At 44.3% G+C, this 18,469-nt stretch overlaps 1 protein-coding gene across 9 annotated transcripts in view; it reads right to left on the bottom strand.

The window, feature by feature from the left end:
- The window catches only part of REPS2 (RALBP1 associated Eps domain containing 2), a 225,885-nt gene that overhangs the window by 108,259 nt on the left and 99,157 nt on the right, over positions 1-18,469 (bottom strand). For all 9 annotated transcript variants that reach the window (XM_082681115.1, XM_082681117.1, XM_082681121.1 and 6 more), the window contains exons 6-8: positions 7,523-7,661; positions 2,166-2,229; positions 21-163 (exon numbers count right to left, since the gene is read on the bottom strand). In XM_082681115.1, coding sequence (XP_082537241.1) covers positions 21-163; positions 2,166-2,229; positions 7,523-7,661 — 346 coding nt within the window. The remainder of the gene's footprint in view (positions 1-20; positions 164-2,165; positions 2,230-7,522; positions 7,662-18,469) is intronic.

Below are 18,469 nucleotides of genomic sequence, written 5' to 3'. Positions count from 1 at the left end.
GATTTATGATGAGGCATTACCTGCTTGCAGGTACTCTGGCTGCAGAGTTGGAGGCAGGCCCTCAGGCAGTGGGTAGCCGTTCTTCCGGGCCACAATGAGATGAAACGCAGCACAGAACTCCGGCAGGCTCAGGGCTCCATCACAGTCAGCATCGCTCAATTCCCTAAGGAAAGCAGATGTTATGAGCGCCTAACACGGGGCTCAGAAGGAAAGTTACTCAGCCTCAAACATGCAAACATGACTCCCAGGCTCTCTGGTGGAGGCCCTGCAGGGTCCCCAAACCCATATAAAATCTCAGGGGGCCACACGGAGGAAGAAAAATCGACGCCACTAGCATGAGTGGCACTTCATAAATAAAAATTGAAATTCTTCAGATTCTCCAATAGATCTGTTTTACAACAGACTACACAAGTAAAACACACTATGGGACAAAAAGGAAAACGATGCCCACAATTCACACTTAGTTGACAGTCATTCAGTAAATGAGTTGTGTGAACAGCCCCGGACCTGGTGCTCAAAACAGTCAGAGGAAGGGCTGGCCCTGCCCTTTCACCGGTGTCCTGGCCATTATTCAGTTACCCAAGCTCAGATACAAGCACTTCATTTCTCAGCTTCAAGGAAAAACCTTGAACTTTTCAAGTTGCAAATGTTGTATCAAAACTTTGCTTGAGAATTCCCTCCTGGGAAAACACAAGTAAGCTCAGTAAATACTCGCTGAATGATGTTTTCAGATAAAACTAGCAACTAGGGAAGGCTGGAACCAGATGAGATAGAAAGGAAGAAAGGGAGAGGCTTGAAAAGGCTTATCTTTGCTTCAGCCGTTGTTTCCCACTGAAAAGCAGGGGCCTATCTGCCAAAGTAACTAAGACCCCATAAGCTCAACCAGTCTCCTAGGTGTACAGAGATGAGTACGCTTGTGTTAGGACAAGCAGAGCGAGAAGGCATATACAATCATAGTAGAAAGGGGGTTACTATTTGAAAGAAAAACCACGGAAGGTAAGCTCCGGAACTTTCCTTTGGACCCTTCACATCCTTGTCCCCCTTGAATATTCAGAAAGCACCAGCTCCCCAAGGTGAGGAGGCAGGGAACTGTTTCAAACACTGGGTGGAGAGAATCCCACAAAGCTTACATGGATATGTCTCAACAAAAAGAGAGAAATCCTCATGTCAATAATGTTAAGACTGGGAATTCTGCCAAAACAGACTGTATTCTTTACAAAATGATAGTTCCTCTTTTTTCCTAGCTTTAAAGCCTAATAAGGCTTGCCACTTTTTTTTTGAATGCTATAATATATTGCCGAAAAACCGAAATTCAGCTCAGGATCCCAGATACGGTGGCATTCACAAGTGTCAGTGGAATAGTTTTCCAATATGATGCACAAAACATGACAAGCAATTTTAAACTCTAATTTTTTTGTAAATCCTCATGATAAAAAGTTTTACATAAATATTCCAATATTTTAATTATATATTTATCACAGTGTGGTCTCCCGCCCAGTCTTGAGGAAGAAGAGCCCACACGCAGCCGGGAGTTTACAGAGGTATGGAGCGTTTCCATAAACGCAAACAGAGCCATCTGGACCAACCAGCACAGCCCTTCTGGAGCCGGTGATGGAGCCGGCACTGCAGCAAAGCACCGGGCACGCCACATGTGCAAGTCTGAACCGGGGCCCAGCTGATAAACACCAGCCAAATTTACGAAGCTCAGAGGCAGCGAGAAGAGTCAAATTTAACTTAATTCCAAAATATTTGTGGAACTTCTGTTCACCTGGCCTCATAAAATATTATAAAGAATAGCTTTTCAAGGTTCTCTGGTCACTTACACCACATCAAGTAGAAAAATCTGAAAATAAAACACACAAGATGGAAATTCCCATATGCTCACACAACTGCTTAGACTGAAAAGGCATCTACGTGAGGATAATAATTGGGAAATTGCTTTTTAAGTAAGAGCCAAAACAGTGCGTAGTACGTGCCAGACGCTATTCATTGTGCCTTTCATATAACTTACTTAATCTTCAAAGCAACAATAATCTAAGTTCTTTTCATTCTCTTAGTCTGATTTTTAAAAAATTCAAAAGATTAGATTTTTAAAATGCAAAAGTAGGAGCTAAGGGATGGCTATGGATAACAGTATGATACTATGAGGCATTAACTGTACTTACCATATATAGGAGAGTTCTGGAATGGAAAGCTTTGATTTGGTGAAGAAGTTCTTGGCCACAGAACCTGTCAAGAGTCATTGTTTAAATAAATCATGAATTACTTATCTAGAGCAGCTTTTATATTTATATGTAAATGAATCACCATTTTTTTCACTCAGCAACTCCTACCATATAACCACAAATATAATTATTCATCAAAGCAACTACGAATTGTGTGGCTAAAAGCAACATACAAACAGCTTTTAAAAGAGTATGTAAATTACAATAGGGCAAAAGAACTAACGGCATAATACTTAATTATGACATGAAAATTATATGAATTCCTTCTATTTCCAAAAATATGCAAAATTTACTAAAAATTCAAAAGATAACTATCAAAATTATCAAAGTAAAAATCTGTCGAGCACTTTTAATGAACGGATGCAAAAGTAATACACGATCATGGTAGGAAACAGCAAAAAAGAAAAACTAACACCATTAATCTCATCATACTAGAGATAAGAAGACAGACATCTTGAGAAAGCGTTTCAGTGAGATTTAAGATCTCTTGGTGGCTCTTCAAGAATCGTATCCAGGAACCTCTTGCTACTTTCTTTATTCATTGCAAATTTACCAATATCAATGGAAATCAGGTAATCATTTCATTTTACATGTAACGTAGCTTCAAGTCCCAATTGCACTTAAAATGTTTACACCCAATCCTTACTGAGATTGAAATTTTTATGCTTTCTGCTCTCAAAACAGTTTCACAATTCAAAAGCCTCAAGTCTAACACAAAGAACACTCAAATCAAAGCCCTAAACTCTATTCTAAACTGATAAAGTCAAAAATCTTTCCTTAGCCAGCACGAGACTTCTAACTGGCCTTGAAACAAAGGATTATAGTGGACCCTAAGGCAGACTTATTTTCCTTTGATAGATGAAGGATCAAAGACAAAGTACCCTATAAATGAATGAGCCTTCTCCCCAAGAGCATCCTGGAAATAATGCTGACCCAGGACTGTTGGCCATCCATGCAGCCTCCTTGCCTTGTCAAACATTTGTCAGAAATGTCTTGAAAGCCCATTTGCCAGCTGTTTTATACATAGAAAGGCATTCTCCCCTAATTTCATTCTTCTTTTTCCCTCCTGATCTCCTTTCTTCAAAGTATAATAGGCTCAAACCCACAGCTAGAGACCTGGCCTGGACTTCACACAGTAGAGAGAGACTGTCGGCCCACAGTGTCCCAGAGTGGTTGGGTGGCGCCCACAGGGAAGATGATGGCTAACGAGGGCAGAGAAGGAGCACTTGAGCAAGCCAGGTGCTCCCTCCTTCGGTGCTGACAGAAGTTCAAACGGGGAGCTGGAACCCTCGCCCCAGCCCCACCCCCAAGCAACAGAGAAACCCCAAACAAGTCTCCTTTCCTTGCTCTCTCCAGCCATTTTCAGATCCACCCGAGAGCCACATGTGGGGCAGAAGAGGTAGAAGGGAGGCTTAAAAGCTGTCAGCAGTCAAAGATCAAAACCATGAATCCAGACTTTTTCTTACAAGGGGTCTCTCAGCCCAGTAAACTACAGCTACCCACAGCATTGATCCATCAGTGACTGAATGTTAATACATCCAATATATACAGATTTTTAAAAAATAATAAAGACCAGTAAACCACTGTAAAAATGGATTGAGCTATGAGAGTTCAAAGAAATAGATGCAACTGACTCTTAATCATATTGAAAAAAAATGTTCAACCTTGTTCGTGAGACATCTGTAAGTTAAAGCCACACAAAGACATGATTTCTTGCCTATCAGATGGGAAAAATACAAAAGTTCAATAACGTGTTTTGATAACAAGACTATGGGAAAACAGGCACCTCATACAATGCTGGTGGGGTGACAAAATGGCACAACCCCAAAGAAGGGGTGTTTTGCAAAATCACATTTGACCCGGTAATCCCACTTCCAAATTATCCAAGGATACACTAACAAAAATATAAAAAGACATATGCAGAAGGCTATTTACAAGAGAAATATATGTAATAGCAAAGGACCAGAAGTAATCCCAATAAAGAATTGGCTGAATAAATGACTGCACATTCACACAATCTGTAAGAAGAAACAAGAAATAATATCTCTACATACGACTACAGAGTAATCACCAGAATATATTAAGTGAAAAATGCAAGGTGGAGGAAAAAGTAAGTAGTATGCTACCACTTATCTAAGAAAATACGGAGATAAGAACACACACACACATAGAGAGAGAGATATGTGCATACACGTATTTGCTTCTATGTTTAAAAACAGACAAATAAGCCATTAAACAAGATGTTTACCTATAGGAACAAGGTAGAGGAGATAGGGACAGGAACTAGACTTCTTTGAATGTAGCTTGTTTTGTAGACTCAACTTTAGGACTGTGTTAACATTTTATATAAGTAAAAAATTAAATTTTAAGAACACAATCCTTAAAACTTGAAATCAAAACAAATAAAACTGAAAAGCACAAAGTTGGAGAACTCTCACTATCCAATTTCAAATACTTACTATAATAATCAAGACAGTGTGGTATTGGCATTAGGCTAGACATACAAATCAGTGAAACAGAATTGGTAAAGAAATAAACCCTCACACTTACAGTCAGTTGAATTTTGACAGGGAACCTAAAACAATTAAATGGGGGAAAGAATAGTTTTTTCAACAAATGGTGCTGGGACAACTAGATATTCACATGCAAAGGAATGAATTTGAACCCCTACCCCATATCATATGCAAAACTTAGCTCAAATTGGACGAAAGAACTAAATATAAGAAATAAAACTGTAATATAGGGAATTCCCTGGCAGTCCACTGGTTAGGACTCTGCGCTTTCACTGCCAGGGCCCAGGTTCAATCCCTGATCTGAGAACTAAGATCCCACAAGCCACACGGCGTGGCCAATAATAATAATAATAATAAAAAAATTAATATGACCTTGGATTAAGCAATGGTTTCTTAGATATGACACCAAAAGCACACGCAACAAAAGAAAAAATAAACGGAACAGCAAAATTAAACTTTTTTGCTTCGCAAGATACCATTAGGAAAATAAAAGGACAAGCCACAGATTGGGAAAAGAATATTTACAAATCATATGTCTGATAAGGAACCTGTGTCTAGAATACACAGAGAACTCTTTCCACTCAACGATTTTTTTTTTAAAATGGCAAAGTATCTGAATAGGCATTTCTCCAAAGAAGATATACAAATGGACAGTAAGAGCATGAAAAGATGCTCAATGTCATTCTTCATCCAGAGAGAGATATCACTTCACATCCACTAGAACGGCTACAATCAAGAGATAAAAACAAGTGTTGGCAAGGATGTGGAGTAAGACACTACTGGTGGCAATGTAAAATGGTGCAGCCACTTTGGAAAACAGTCTGACTAGTCCTCAAATGGTTAAATACAGAGTTATCCTATGATCCAGCAATTCCACTCCTAGGTATATATCCAAGAGAAATAAAAACATACATCTACACAAAAACTTGTACACAAACGTTCACAGCAGCATTATTCTTAACAGCCAAAACAACCCAAAAGTCAATCAACTGATGAACAGATAAATAAAATGGGGTCTATCCATACAATGGAATGATATTCGTCCATAAAAAGGAACGAAGCTCTGGTACATACCGCAACATGGATGAACCTTAAAAACATTATGCTAAGTGAAAGAGGTCAGACACCAAAAAACACTTATTATGCAATTTCATTTATATGAACAGCCCAGAACAGGCAACTCTATATAGAGAGAAAGTAGTTTAACGGTAACCTAGGGCTTGGGGGTGGGGAGAGCAGGAATGGGGAATAAATGCTAATAAGTTGGTAGTTTATTGGGGGGAGGTGCTCTAAATCTAGATTGTGACTATACTACACTAAAATCATTGAATTGTATACTTTAAATGGGTGAATTTAGAGTATGTAAATTACATCTAAATAAAGATGCTTTCTAAAAAGGGACATCAACTAATTGCAATGTATGAACCTCTCCTGACCTTGATCAAACTAAACTTTTTTAAAAGGCATTTGTGAGACAATTGGGGAAGTCTGAACAAGACTTGATATTAAGTAATTTGTGGGGGTTTTTTTAATGTGCTAATGAGTTGTGGTTATGTTTTTAAAAGAGGCCTTATCTTTACAGATACATCCTGAAATATTTTCAAATGAAATAGTCTGGTAATTGCTTCAAAACCGTCTAGGCTGAGAGAGGGTATAAATAAAACCAAATTGTGAGAGCTGACTGATAGGTACATAGGAGTTTGTTATACTAGCCACTTCAGTTGTGTCTGTATTTGAAATTCTGCAAAATGAAAAGGTTAAAAGAAAATAAAAACATTCCTAACAGCTACCTATTTGTATTTGGTTAAATATCTGCATACATTGTGAAAAAACTCACTTAAGCAGTGGGTAAAGTTAGCAAGTGGTCAATAAATGCAATCTGGGTTTCTGCTTTTTTTTAAAATCACGTTGTCAACGTTAATTTTTTGTATCTACAATATTCTGCCTTCAAATAAAGCCATTACCACCAACCAGAAAATGATATCTGCGTTTATACAGGTACATTTCAACTACGCACCTTATTTCACGAGAGAAAATTAATCTTAGTCCACACTGCGATATGTCAGGTTACAATTATCAAGCACATATTGTTATTCTTCACAATTGAAGTATAAAAAGGAAGTTTTATGAATTTGTCTTCCAGACTCTACTATTTCACTGTTTGTTTAGTCTTCAGCCGGGTGAAATGTAGGCACGTGGGAATTAAATCAGTTCCTCTCAGCTTGAATTTTGCATGAGAATTCAATAGGAATATGTATTTCTGAAGATAACCCAGAAGAACTAACATGTGGACATAAAAAAGCTGGCCAATTTTCCTCCCATATTTTCTCTCAGAAAAACCAGAGGAGAAAGACTGCAGCCAAAGAAAACGAACATGAACTTGAACTCTAAGGTGTATATAACATAAGGAGACCTGTGACAGCAACTCTTTGGGAGGCTACACTATGTCCTTGCTGTAACACCAACATAGTGAGTATGCAATTAAAGGTGCGGCACTAATTTCAGGAACTGCTCCAGCTAATAAGGCACAGGATCTGAACCAGGATGCTCCAAATTCCCATTTAACCCCCCTTTGAAACGGAAACATAACTTTCCCAATATCACTGCCAAGTGTTTTTCTGCATGGTTTATAATTGATGAGACATTCAACCTCAGAGAAAAACAAACTAAAATCATAGAAGGTTGTTGTACTCATTTTGTGTGGACTATTTCTCAAGATGGGCGCTGTTATTTATGTGAGACAGTGAGCTGGGACCCGTGTTCTCACCCACCAGACTTTGTTACCTGAAATGAAGGAACTCGGATCAGGCTGAAGGGACCGGAACTGGTTGACATAATACTCTCGCTGCTCTTCCGTTATCCTCCACGGTTCATCTGGGTAACTACTGTTGTTATCCTGCAGTTCTCTCTCCACTGAAAAGGACTTTAAAAAGAAATCAATAAGCAGATGCTCACAGAATCTGTCTTTTGTGAAACGAAGTAGAAATATTAAACCCAAGCATTATAATTTTTTTTTCCTCAAGGGAATGAATTTAAACACCTTGTGAGTAGAATTTAATGGGAATGTAAACTTCTGAAGGTCAGACATCATGCTTTATACCTTTCTTTTGTATTTCCCAAAGTTGTTAACAGGTCTGAGCATGAAATATTGAACACTTGGGTGAGTGACAAAAGATTTTCCAATGTGATGAAGGGGAAAAAAATACAATCGTTCTTTTCTTCAAATATTCACCACATTTTGATCCGTTCAAATTAGTTGAGTAGATAGTAAGATAATCTAGATTCTTTTTAAACCATTTTTTTAAAATCTAGAACAGCTATAACCACACCATCTTTCTTTCTGAGGCATTCCCGTTGTATAAATCTGGGAATCAAAAGCTCCGAATCAAGTCCCACGTCCCCAGGTCCCACCTGAGTGGCAAGTCAGGATCACCAAACCTCTCCTTACACATTTGTGAACTGGGGGTTCTACTTAGTAATAGAGCTGAGTGCAAAGATGGGCTGTCATGGTACCACAACAAACAGGGTAACAAGGGGTGCATCCGACCTGCCACTAGGGGGCATGCAAGCCAAATTTGAGATTTTAAGGATACAGAGAACCAAAGTAGTAGTGCAGGAGAAAAGAGCTCTGCTAAGCAATGGGGAAAGAAGCAAAAATGGTGATTCTGGAAGGAGCAGCACAGGGCTTTGTTGCATCCCTCCCATCTACCCTAAGGCTAAGGTGCTACTTGCCAAGGGCCACCTTCATGGAACTAAAAGGTAAACACAAGGAGGGTGAGCCTTTAAGACAAAAGGAGACTAGGAAAGAAGGAGAGAGGTATTACTACTAATACCCATCAAGGTGCCTGCTTCTGAATGAACACACTACCAAGGAATTAATCATTAGGAGGGTATTCTACTCACTATCCCCAGAAAAGACAGCAGACCGTCTCTGCTCCCTGCCTCAACCTCCACAACAAACACACACCACATTCTGGAAGTAACTCTTCCCTGGAACACTTGGCTCTCCTCTGATGCCATTCAGAGAAGAAACAACTCTGTAAAAAGTTTGAGCTGTGATATGACCTTGAGATGCCATCTTTGAAGTTTGCATACTAGATGAGTTTCCACTAAATCTATATCAAACCGTTTTTAAATGCCCTGAAAGTCACTATCCAGTAGTTAATGCCTTAAATTCATAGAGTGTTTTGAAATTTACAAAGCATTTCATACACCCCTATCTCACCTGACCACCTCAAACATTTGAGAGGTAGACACAGCAGGTATTAGTATTCTTTTCCCAGATGAGGAAACCAAGGCTCAGAGAGCTTAAGGGACATGCCCATATCCTTCACTGAACCCCTGCAGTCAGCAAATACGTGTCCACTTTTTTTTAATCTGTTGCCAAAATCTCCATGCTAGGTATTGGCTGCTGCATTCCCTGGCGCTGACATGGAAGCTTCTACTCCCCTAAAATGCACTCTCCTTCCCACCTGGAACCAAAGCTGCCATACCCAGTCGTTGCTGGTAGTGTCATCCCATAACCATCTGCTCACCCTATTTCCTCTCCCATATTATTTGACCCCTGAGTGGCATCAGTGGTCTCTTAGCAGGTCTCAAGTCTAATCTGACAGCAGGAATCGGAAATGGACAGGAGAAAGTGACCGATTCCTCTGCTTAAAAGCTTTCAGGATGACCTATTGCCCAATAAAACAAATCCCCCTCCTCCACCTGGCTTTTAGGGCCCTTATAATCCAGCCTCCTCCTTGGTCACTCATATCAGGCTTCTGATAGCCCACATGCTCTCTCCTCATGGGTCAGGTTTGCATATTCTCCCCAGACCACCCTTCCTCTGATCCCAGCCCCCCCAAATCCTACCCATCTGGGCTTCCCTGGTAGTGCAGTGGTTGAGAATCTGCCTGCTAATCCAGGGGACACGGGTTCGAGCCCTGGTCTGGGAGGATCCCACATGCCGCGGAGCAACTAGGCCCATAAGCCACAACTACTGAGCCTGAGCGTCTGGAGCCTGTGCTCCACAACAAGAGAGGCCGCGATAGTGAGAGGCCCGCGCACAGCAATGAAGAGTGGCCCCCGCTTGCCACAACTAGAGAAAGCCCTCGCACAGAAACGAAGACCCAACACAGCCAAAAATAAAATTAATTAATTAAAAAAAAAATCCTACCCATCCTCAAGTCCCATGGCCCCAAAGGACTCTCTGACGTACCTGCCAGGCCCACAGCCACTGCAGAGGCGCTACCTGCCCCCAACCCCCAGCTCAGCTTGGCTACGAAGATGGGTCTGGAACCACATGTGCACAGCATGGCCCACCTCATGCCCGGTCTCCCCCAGCTGAGTCCAAGTAAGTGTGGGTGGGCTCACAGTTGCTGGCCTCTGGGATGCTCTGGCACAGAAAGCTCTTCTCTAGCGAGGACAAGCTGTGCCAGATGCTCATTCTTGTGGATGTGGATAAAAAGTAGAAAGATCAACAAGCAGAGAAAGCAGACCCTGAGCAGATGCATAGCAGGGCGGGGGTGCCAAGCAAAGGCCAACTGGGACTTAAAGTCACAAGGGAGCAAGAAGTGAGCACAAGCAGAATCTGTGAGGAGTGCAAGTACTAGAAAGAGTCCGGGGTGAGGGTGGCTGCTGGCAGCCAAAAGGCAAATGGACAGTGAAGCAAACTCAACTAGTCTGTTCATGGCGGAACAAACATGAATAACCAAGAACTCCCATTCCTAGGGACCACTGGGCCAATCCTCGTCTCTCATTTCTTGGATTCCCATGAGAATCCCAACCCCTTCCTCCTTCTCAAGAAAACTTAAGAGCTGACAAGGAGAATTCCTGCTCCTTAAAACCAAAAGTGCCAGGGCTTCCCTGGTAGCGCAGTAGTTAAGAATCTGCCTGCCAACGCAGGGGACGCGGGTTTGAGCCCTGGTCCGGGAAGATCCCATATGCCGCGGAGCAACTAAACCCGTATGCCACAACTACTGAGCCTGCGCTCTAGAGCCTGCGAGCCACAACTACTGAGCCCACGTGCCACAACTACTGAAGCCCGCACACCTAGAGTCCGTGCTCCACAACACGAGAAGCCACTGCAGTGAGAAGCCTGCACACCACAACAAAGACTAGCCTCCACTCGCCGCAACTAGAGAAAGCCCGCGCGCAACGACAAAGACCCAACGCAGTCAAAAAAAAAAAAAAAAAAAAAAAAAAAGTGCCTTCCAACAATGAGAGAGGGCATGTGAACACCAGGCAACCCGTACCTGGTGTGGCCCTTCTACCAGCCTGCCCGAAACATCTTAACCTACCCCCATCTCTTTCCCCTTGCTTCTCACTGCATGTTTTGAATTGATTTGATAAATCAAGTGATTTGAGCATCTTAGAAAATATGAATCCTTATTATAAGTATGCTAAGTATCACACAGTTTGAACATTTAAAGTGCTGTTTGTTAAATATCTTCATTCAGGTTTCGATCTGGAGGGCGAGAACCATATCATCTTAGCCTTCATTCTGCACATAGCCCCTAGCAGGCTCAGCACAGACACTACAGAAGTCGGGTGGGGGCCACTTATTGACGGGCTCTAACAACTTCAGGGGTATGTCTTATGTTGAAAGAGATGCAAAAACACTACTCTATGCTGCGTGTAATGAAAGAAAGCCCATGAGTCCATTTCATATTTTATTTTATTTTTTTAAAGAATAACTTGATTTTTTTAAATATTTATTTATTTGGTTGCACCAGGTCTTAGTTGCGGCAGCAGGCTCCTTAGTTGCGGCATGCATGTGGGATCCAGTGGGATGGAACCCAGGCCCCCTGCACTGGGAGCGCAGAGTCTTATCGACTGCACCACCAGGGAAGTCCCCATTTCGTATTTTAAAGTTTGAGATCTATCAACAGACGTCCCTGTCGGTCCCATGGTCTGATCTCTATGGAGAGGTTTCAAGTTCCTTATTCATTAAGTGAGTGATTTCAGAGACAGGTAGAAGGGGCGGATCACATTCCACGTTCCCTGAAGCCGAAATATTCCAAAAGAAAGCTAATCTATACTACAAGAAGCCAAATGATGTGAACTTTGCTGCAGAAACACTGACCTGCTCATTCATTCATTCACAGACACTTATTCAACATCACCAACATCCCAGACACTAGTCACTAGGGATACTCTCTGATGGTCAAACACATTCTTTTTCCCAGGAAGCCTAGAGTCCAGTGAGGGAGAAAGACGGGCAGTCGCAAAACAGTGAGGTGTGAGCTGTGGTGAGACAGGGAACTCTGGAGCTCCGCGGCTGGGAGTCGTTCCACCGACCGCCCGCATCCGTATCACCTGGGGACTCGTCAGAAATACAGAAGCCCAGGCCCTACGCCACACCTAGTGAATCATCAATTCTGGGAGCGAGGCTCAGGCATCTGCGATTTAACAGGCACTCTAGATGATACAAAGCACACTCAAGTCTGAGAAGCAGTGCTACAAAACATGCAGGGCAAGGCAAGGAAAAGGAACAGCATTTGCAAAGACACCTTAAAATGCCAGAAAATAGCCATCTCCTGAAAGTAGCTTGGTTGAGCTACATACAGATAGAATGGGCTGACAGTGCAGAGGAGATGCGAGTGGAGTTGCCTCAAGACGGTCCAGACCAGCAGTCCTCAACCTTTTTGGCACAGGGACCAGTTTCGTGGAAGACAATTTTTCCACGGACCAGGGGCGTGGGGCGGGGAGAGGATGGTTCAGGCGGTAATGCGAGCGATGGGGCGCGGTGGGGAGCGGCAGATGAAGCTTTGCTCCCTTGCCCGCCACTTACCTCCTGCTGTGCGGCCCGGTTCCTAACAGGCCTCGGACCACTACCGGTCCACGGCTCAAGGGTTGGGGACCCCTGGTCCAGACCATGAAGGTTCAGGTGCACCAGGTTAAGGGCTTTAAAGTGTATCTAGAACACAATCGGGAGCCACAGATAAGTATGACACAGGCCAATGAAATAACCAGATTTGAGCTGCAGAAAGATCACTTCAGTGAGGAGAATGGAAGGGAAGACTAAAGGTCGGAAGACCAATTAAGGCCATATCGGCAACCCCGGCCAGAGGTCAAGGTGGCCCAGAGGTAGGGAGGGCTATGAGGGGAGTAAGAGAAAAAAGCCATAGGGCCCCCACCAGATGAAGGCCCATTCCAGCAGCGGGATGGCGGCTTGAGACCTCTCTGGCAGCAGCTAGGGGGCCATCTCCTCCAAATGAACCCATAAGGCAACCGTAACAAAGACCTGAAATCAGTCACCTAAGAGAGAATGTCTAATTGCAAAGACTGGAGGCGCTGAGCAATGGGGGCGGGGGAACGATGGAGCCTTGGACTTCCGAGGAGAAGCCGGAACCAGGAAGAGACCCACCTCCGTGTGCACCCAACAGGAGCCCCAGTTCCACTCCAGCTGTAGTGATTTGCTTGGCTGGGTGGAGATTTTTGCTACTTGGTGCCAATTTTGAGCTCTACCAGCGTTTTTAAGAAAATATAAAAGGAGGGAGAGAGAGAGAGAACAAGAGAGACAGAGAATCTTCCGCATCTGTGTGCTTAAGCCTCATACATATGGTTCATTATACAGTTTCTCTAGACACAGGAGAATTAGATTTGCTTATATTTAAAACATTCAAACCCTTGGTTTTGTTTCAAGTGAAATGCAAATATCTGGCACTGCAACTTGTTATCTCTGGGGAATACAGGCTGTTTATAATGAAACAGACTTCAAAAGACTCATTAAAAAGTAATACTATTGGGCTTCCCTGGTGGCGCAGTGGTTGAGAGTCCACCTGCTGATGCATGGGACACGGGTTCGTGCCCTGGTCTGGGAAGATCCCACATGCCGCGGAGCGGCTGGGCCCGTGAGCCACAGCCGCTGGGCCTGCGCGTCCGGAGCCTGTGCTCCGCAGCGGGAGAGCCCACAACAGTGAGAGGCCCACGTACCGCAAAAAAAAAAAAAAAAAAAAGTAATACTATTAATAAAATCCCAAAAGGTGACATTTACCCCTGAAGTATCTTAAAATCAAACATAGATGAAAAGTATGAATTGCAAGGAAGCACTACTGTCAGGGAGAACTTAAGAAGGGGGTGTGCATTGTTTCAACCACAGAACATTTCTGTTTAGAATATAACCCCACCCTGGAGGCCTCCTGTCAATGCTGCCTTAGAGTCCAGCCACTTCACCTGAGGGTGCGATGATCTTTGTTAGAACAACATCCTTTTGGTGCCTTAGCAAATAAACTGTCTGGGGGAGGAAAACCTCCTAGCAAGCCCACAGTGACTCTGTGAGGACACCTCCCCTGCCAACGACCTTTTGGAAATAAGAACACCATACTGCGACCACTGATCAGAGCATGATCTCATGAGCAAAGATGTGAGAAGACTCAACCACCCTAAAGGGGAAGACTGGCTCACAGGCTGGTAAGACTAGACCACAGCCCACGTGACAATTAAGCTGCCTACAGAAAGATCCGGGGATTGATCCGTCATGGGGCAGAGAAAAAAGAAGAGTCAGGGAAGCAAACGATAGCCGTGCTTCTATGTGCAGTTATGGTGGCTGTCCTCTGACCACTCACGCCCTACATGCCTGGTGTACGGGTGTCACCGAGTGGCTGCCCAGCCAGTAATGACATTTTCCAGCCCTTCCTGCAATTAGCCACAGCCATGCAACTGAGTTTTAGCCAATGCAGTGGGAGCGCAAGTGACCTGCACCACTGCCAGGCAGGCCTAGCACCCCGTGGTCCTCCTCTACGCTTGTCCCCATGAGCCCACTGAGAAGGGGCGGCACAGCCACAGGACAGAAGCAGCCTGTCAGCTGAATCACCATGTGGGGGAAAGCTGCCTGCCAATCTGTGAGATGAGTGAGAAGCAGACCTGCTGTGGGAAGTCATTAAAATGCGGGGCGTATTTGTTAGAGCGGCTGTTACTCCAACCAACCTACCCTTCAAGCGAGGCCCAAAGGAAAGGCACACCTGCCTAGCGCCAACAGCACAGCCACTCCTGCATTGAAGACGAAGCATGAAGCCATCTTCCTTTTGTAATCTGACCACCTAATGACCTGAGACCGCTCTGAGCCCAAAAAGCTTTCTAATTTGATTGTTCACGAAGACTGTCTTCAGGGACAGCACGTGGATGCATCTTTACAGCCGTCTTTCTATGCTTGGTTAATATGAGTTTGATAGGAGATTATCAGGGAGGAAGTACAGAGTAAAGAGAAAAGACGGTTGTGGTAAAACTGGGAAAAACTGGGAAATGGGGAATGAAGAAAGGAGCTAAAGAAGGAGGTGGAGCTCTGCGATTTTGTTTTTCACATTCGACTGTTCCGTATCATACTCTATAGCCTCATTTATACTGTTTCCCACCTCACTCTCATTCTAATGTTAAGGCCCATGAGGACAGGAAATTTTGTCTATTCTGGCAACAGCTACACCTCAGAGCCTAGAAAAGTGCCTATCACATGGGAAACACTCAAAAGACGTTCGGCGAATAAGTGAACAAATAAAATAAACAAATGATGGGACAAGCTGTCAATTCTGACTCATAGACAGAATGGTTAACCTGAGCCCTCCTATAATGACTGGAGCTGAAGTTTAGATGCACTTACCAAACAACTGTCACCCAAGAGTGTAAAGGCTGGGCCCTCTCCCTTACCTATGAAATCAGAGGGGGAAGAAAACTTTTTTTTTCTTTTTATTTTAAAATACTATAGGTTCGCTGGAAGTTGCAATAAATAACTTCTGTTTTTACCTGTAGCAAAGTTAGTTACAATTAAATCCTAACAACTAAAACTTTATCAGTTTCTTCGTGGAAATAAATTCACAAAGATGCCTTTAATCACATACTGCCAAACTTACTTAGGGATCTAATCTCAACAGCTTAGAAGGCTGAAGCCCAGACTATAGGAATCTCTGAGTCTAATGAGCAACGCACAGTTGCTGCTTATTATGATAAACTAAATTTTTTAGATGATCACCACAGACATCAGAGAACGTCAGATAACATGTATTCATTACGTGCCAGACACTGTAAGCACCTAATACACAGGATCTACTTTCATCTTCACAACAACCCTGCAAAGTAGGTCCCATTAGTCCCATTTTGCAGAACAGGAAACTGAGGATTAGGAAAGGGAAGTGACTTACCAAGACCACACACCTAGTAAATGGTAGAGTCAGAACATGAACGGAGTCCAGAGTGTATACTCACTCAGCGAGCTCTGTGGTTCCCCGCTCTTAACCATCCATCCATCCTTTAGCCATGCACCATTTCCTTTTAAGAACTAACCTCACTGTAATGCCTAAAATACTGCCGCAATTCTGCAGATTGAGGATCTGAGTTGAGGATACAAATATCCTATACTTCCACTTCCCCCTCCATTACCTAGTTTAGTTGTAGATTTGGGCCAGAGAACTATTAAATCATACAGACAGAGCACCATCTTATTTCTCACATAACTTTTGCTTATAAGCATCTGGCGCGTTTTCGCATCAGGAAAGAACCCTGTAGAGAGCCATACAATACAGATATTAAATCACTGCGCTGTTATTTTAGTATGTGGCACTAACACTATTTTGATTAACAAAAGAAATGCTTATGAGTAATCACTGTCTCCAATTCTTCCACCGGGAGCCAAGATCTCCTGCTCAGAAGGGCATTTTTCCTTTACGATTGTCAGGATTTTGCTCTCCGCTTAGAGGGGAAGAGCAGGAGAAAGCAAGAAATCAGCAGTAAGAAGAGCCTTGGATGAGGCTGAGGGCTTCCGGTGCTATTACACTAACGTGCCAGCCCCATCCTTGCTGATGAGGTCAAGGCTGCCTGTCTCTTCCCCACTGTCGTCCCCTTAACACTCAAGGCAGCCTGAGGTCAGATGGGAAACAGATGCACCAAGAACTCAGGCTGAATCCACGGAATGCTTTAGAGAGTGAGGCTACAGACTGGAGGTGCAACAAGAGTGCAGGTTCTGGGGCTTCCCTGGTGGCGCAGTGGTTGAGAGTCCGCCTGCCGACGCAGGGGACACGGGTTCGTGCCCCAGTCCGGGAGGATCCCACATGCCGCAGAGCGGCTGGGCCCGTGAGCCGTGACCGCTGAGCCTGTGCGTCCAGAGCCTGTGCTCCGCGACGGGAGAGGCCACAGCAGTGAGAGGTCCATGTACCGCAAAAAAAAAAAAGTGCAGGTTCTGGAGGCAGACAGGTTTGGGTTCAAATCTGGGATGGTCACTTACTCACCATGAGACCTGGGTCACTTACTTCACTTCTGAGCCAACAGTTCCCCACCTACCTCTCCAGCCTCACCTCCCCACGACTCCAGGCTCCAGCCACGCCAGCCCTCTTCCAGTACTCCATGCTACACGGGGCACAAGGGCTCACTAGACACGGGCTCCACCCCCTCTTAGCATAACGCCCTGCACTGCAGACAACGGCTACATAAAAACTACACCTTCTGAACACCTCTGCTGTTAGAATGCCACATTGGAGTCAGGTTCCACTAAACACGCCCACGGAAGACAGATGAAGAACCGAGTCGCACGGTGAAAGAGGCAGGGAACACAGCGTTCACTCTGCCAGCCTTGGTCATGCAGGTGGGGCACCGGGGTGAAAGCTAGGGCAGCAGTTGCCCCATTCCACAGCTCTGCTCGCGGCAGAGGCGAGGCTTCCTTAGCTACCAGTTCTGCTGTGGGGTTTAGGAATTGTTCCTGCAATCTCAGAACACAGTCTGAATTTTCAGTCCTTCCAAAGAGTCGGCAGGCTCTCCACACCCCTTATTATAAATCCCTATTTGCTTCAGCTAGTCAGAGTAGATTCTGGTGTCAACAGTGAAGCATGCCCTTTGTCCAGACTTTTCCTGGGGTGTGAGACACCCCTCTCCTCACCTCCCAGCACCATCCCTCCAAGTCCTCCTTCACAGCTTAGCCCAGCATCACTTCTTCAGGGAAGCCTCCCTTCACTTTCCAGCCCCAGGGCCGATTTCTCTGTTATATGCTATCCAACTGCTCTCTTGCCTTCAGGGCAATTGTCAGTTTTCCATTATACATGCAGAGGCAGGATCAGGCGATTCCCATCCATCTCCCCCGCGCAACTGCTCCTCGACAGCAGGGACCATGTTTGTCATCCTCAGGGCATGCTGGCATGGCTGCTGACCCACAGAGACCGCTTAGTAAGTACTTCCCAATGGATGAGTCGAGGACACAATCTGGCAGGCAGTCCACCCTGCAATCAAGACTGCTGGGAGGACGAAAGGGCACAGACTAGTGAAGAGGCCGGCACAGCACGGGGCCCAGAGAAGCACTCTGTCGGCAGTGCCTCTTGCTGGGACAGATGATGGGGAGCATGACATCGCCTGCTGCCCTGAGATCGGGGGACACTGATGCGCTTAGGGGTAAAATGGTGCCCCTGTAAGGGAGCCTTTCCTGTTCACACCACACTATCTACTGAGACCAAAGGGTCCTAGGAAACAAACACCACACTCCCTTCCAGCTTTACAAAGTACTCTCTGACACCAGGAGTTCAACTGGGTGTTTTCAGTTATATCCAAGAGGCTAATTCAGAGGCACCTTGTCTACCAAATCAGTGCGGGCCCTAGCTACTAGCAGGAAAGTTCTGGACACCATAAGCCTTTAATGAAATGCTCACAGCTGGGGTGGAAAAGCAACACTGATCCCACAAATAAAATGTGCTTATTTGCTTTCATCTAACCAACCTGTCTAACCCCATGGATGCTAGAATCCTAATGTGTACCAACCTACCATTCTTACAT

This window comes from Grampus griseus (genome assembly GCF_964374135.1).
Source record: "Grampus griseus genome assembly, chromosome: X".
NCBI lineage: Eukaryota > Metazoa > Chordata > Mammalia > Artiodactyla > Delphinidae > Grampus > Grampus griseus.
The sequence above is the reverse complement of the archived record's forward strand: the minus strand, read 5'-3'. Positions and strand labels throughout refer to the sequence as shown.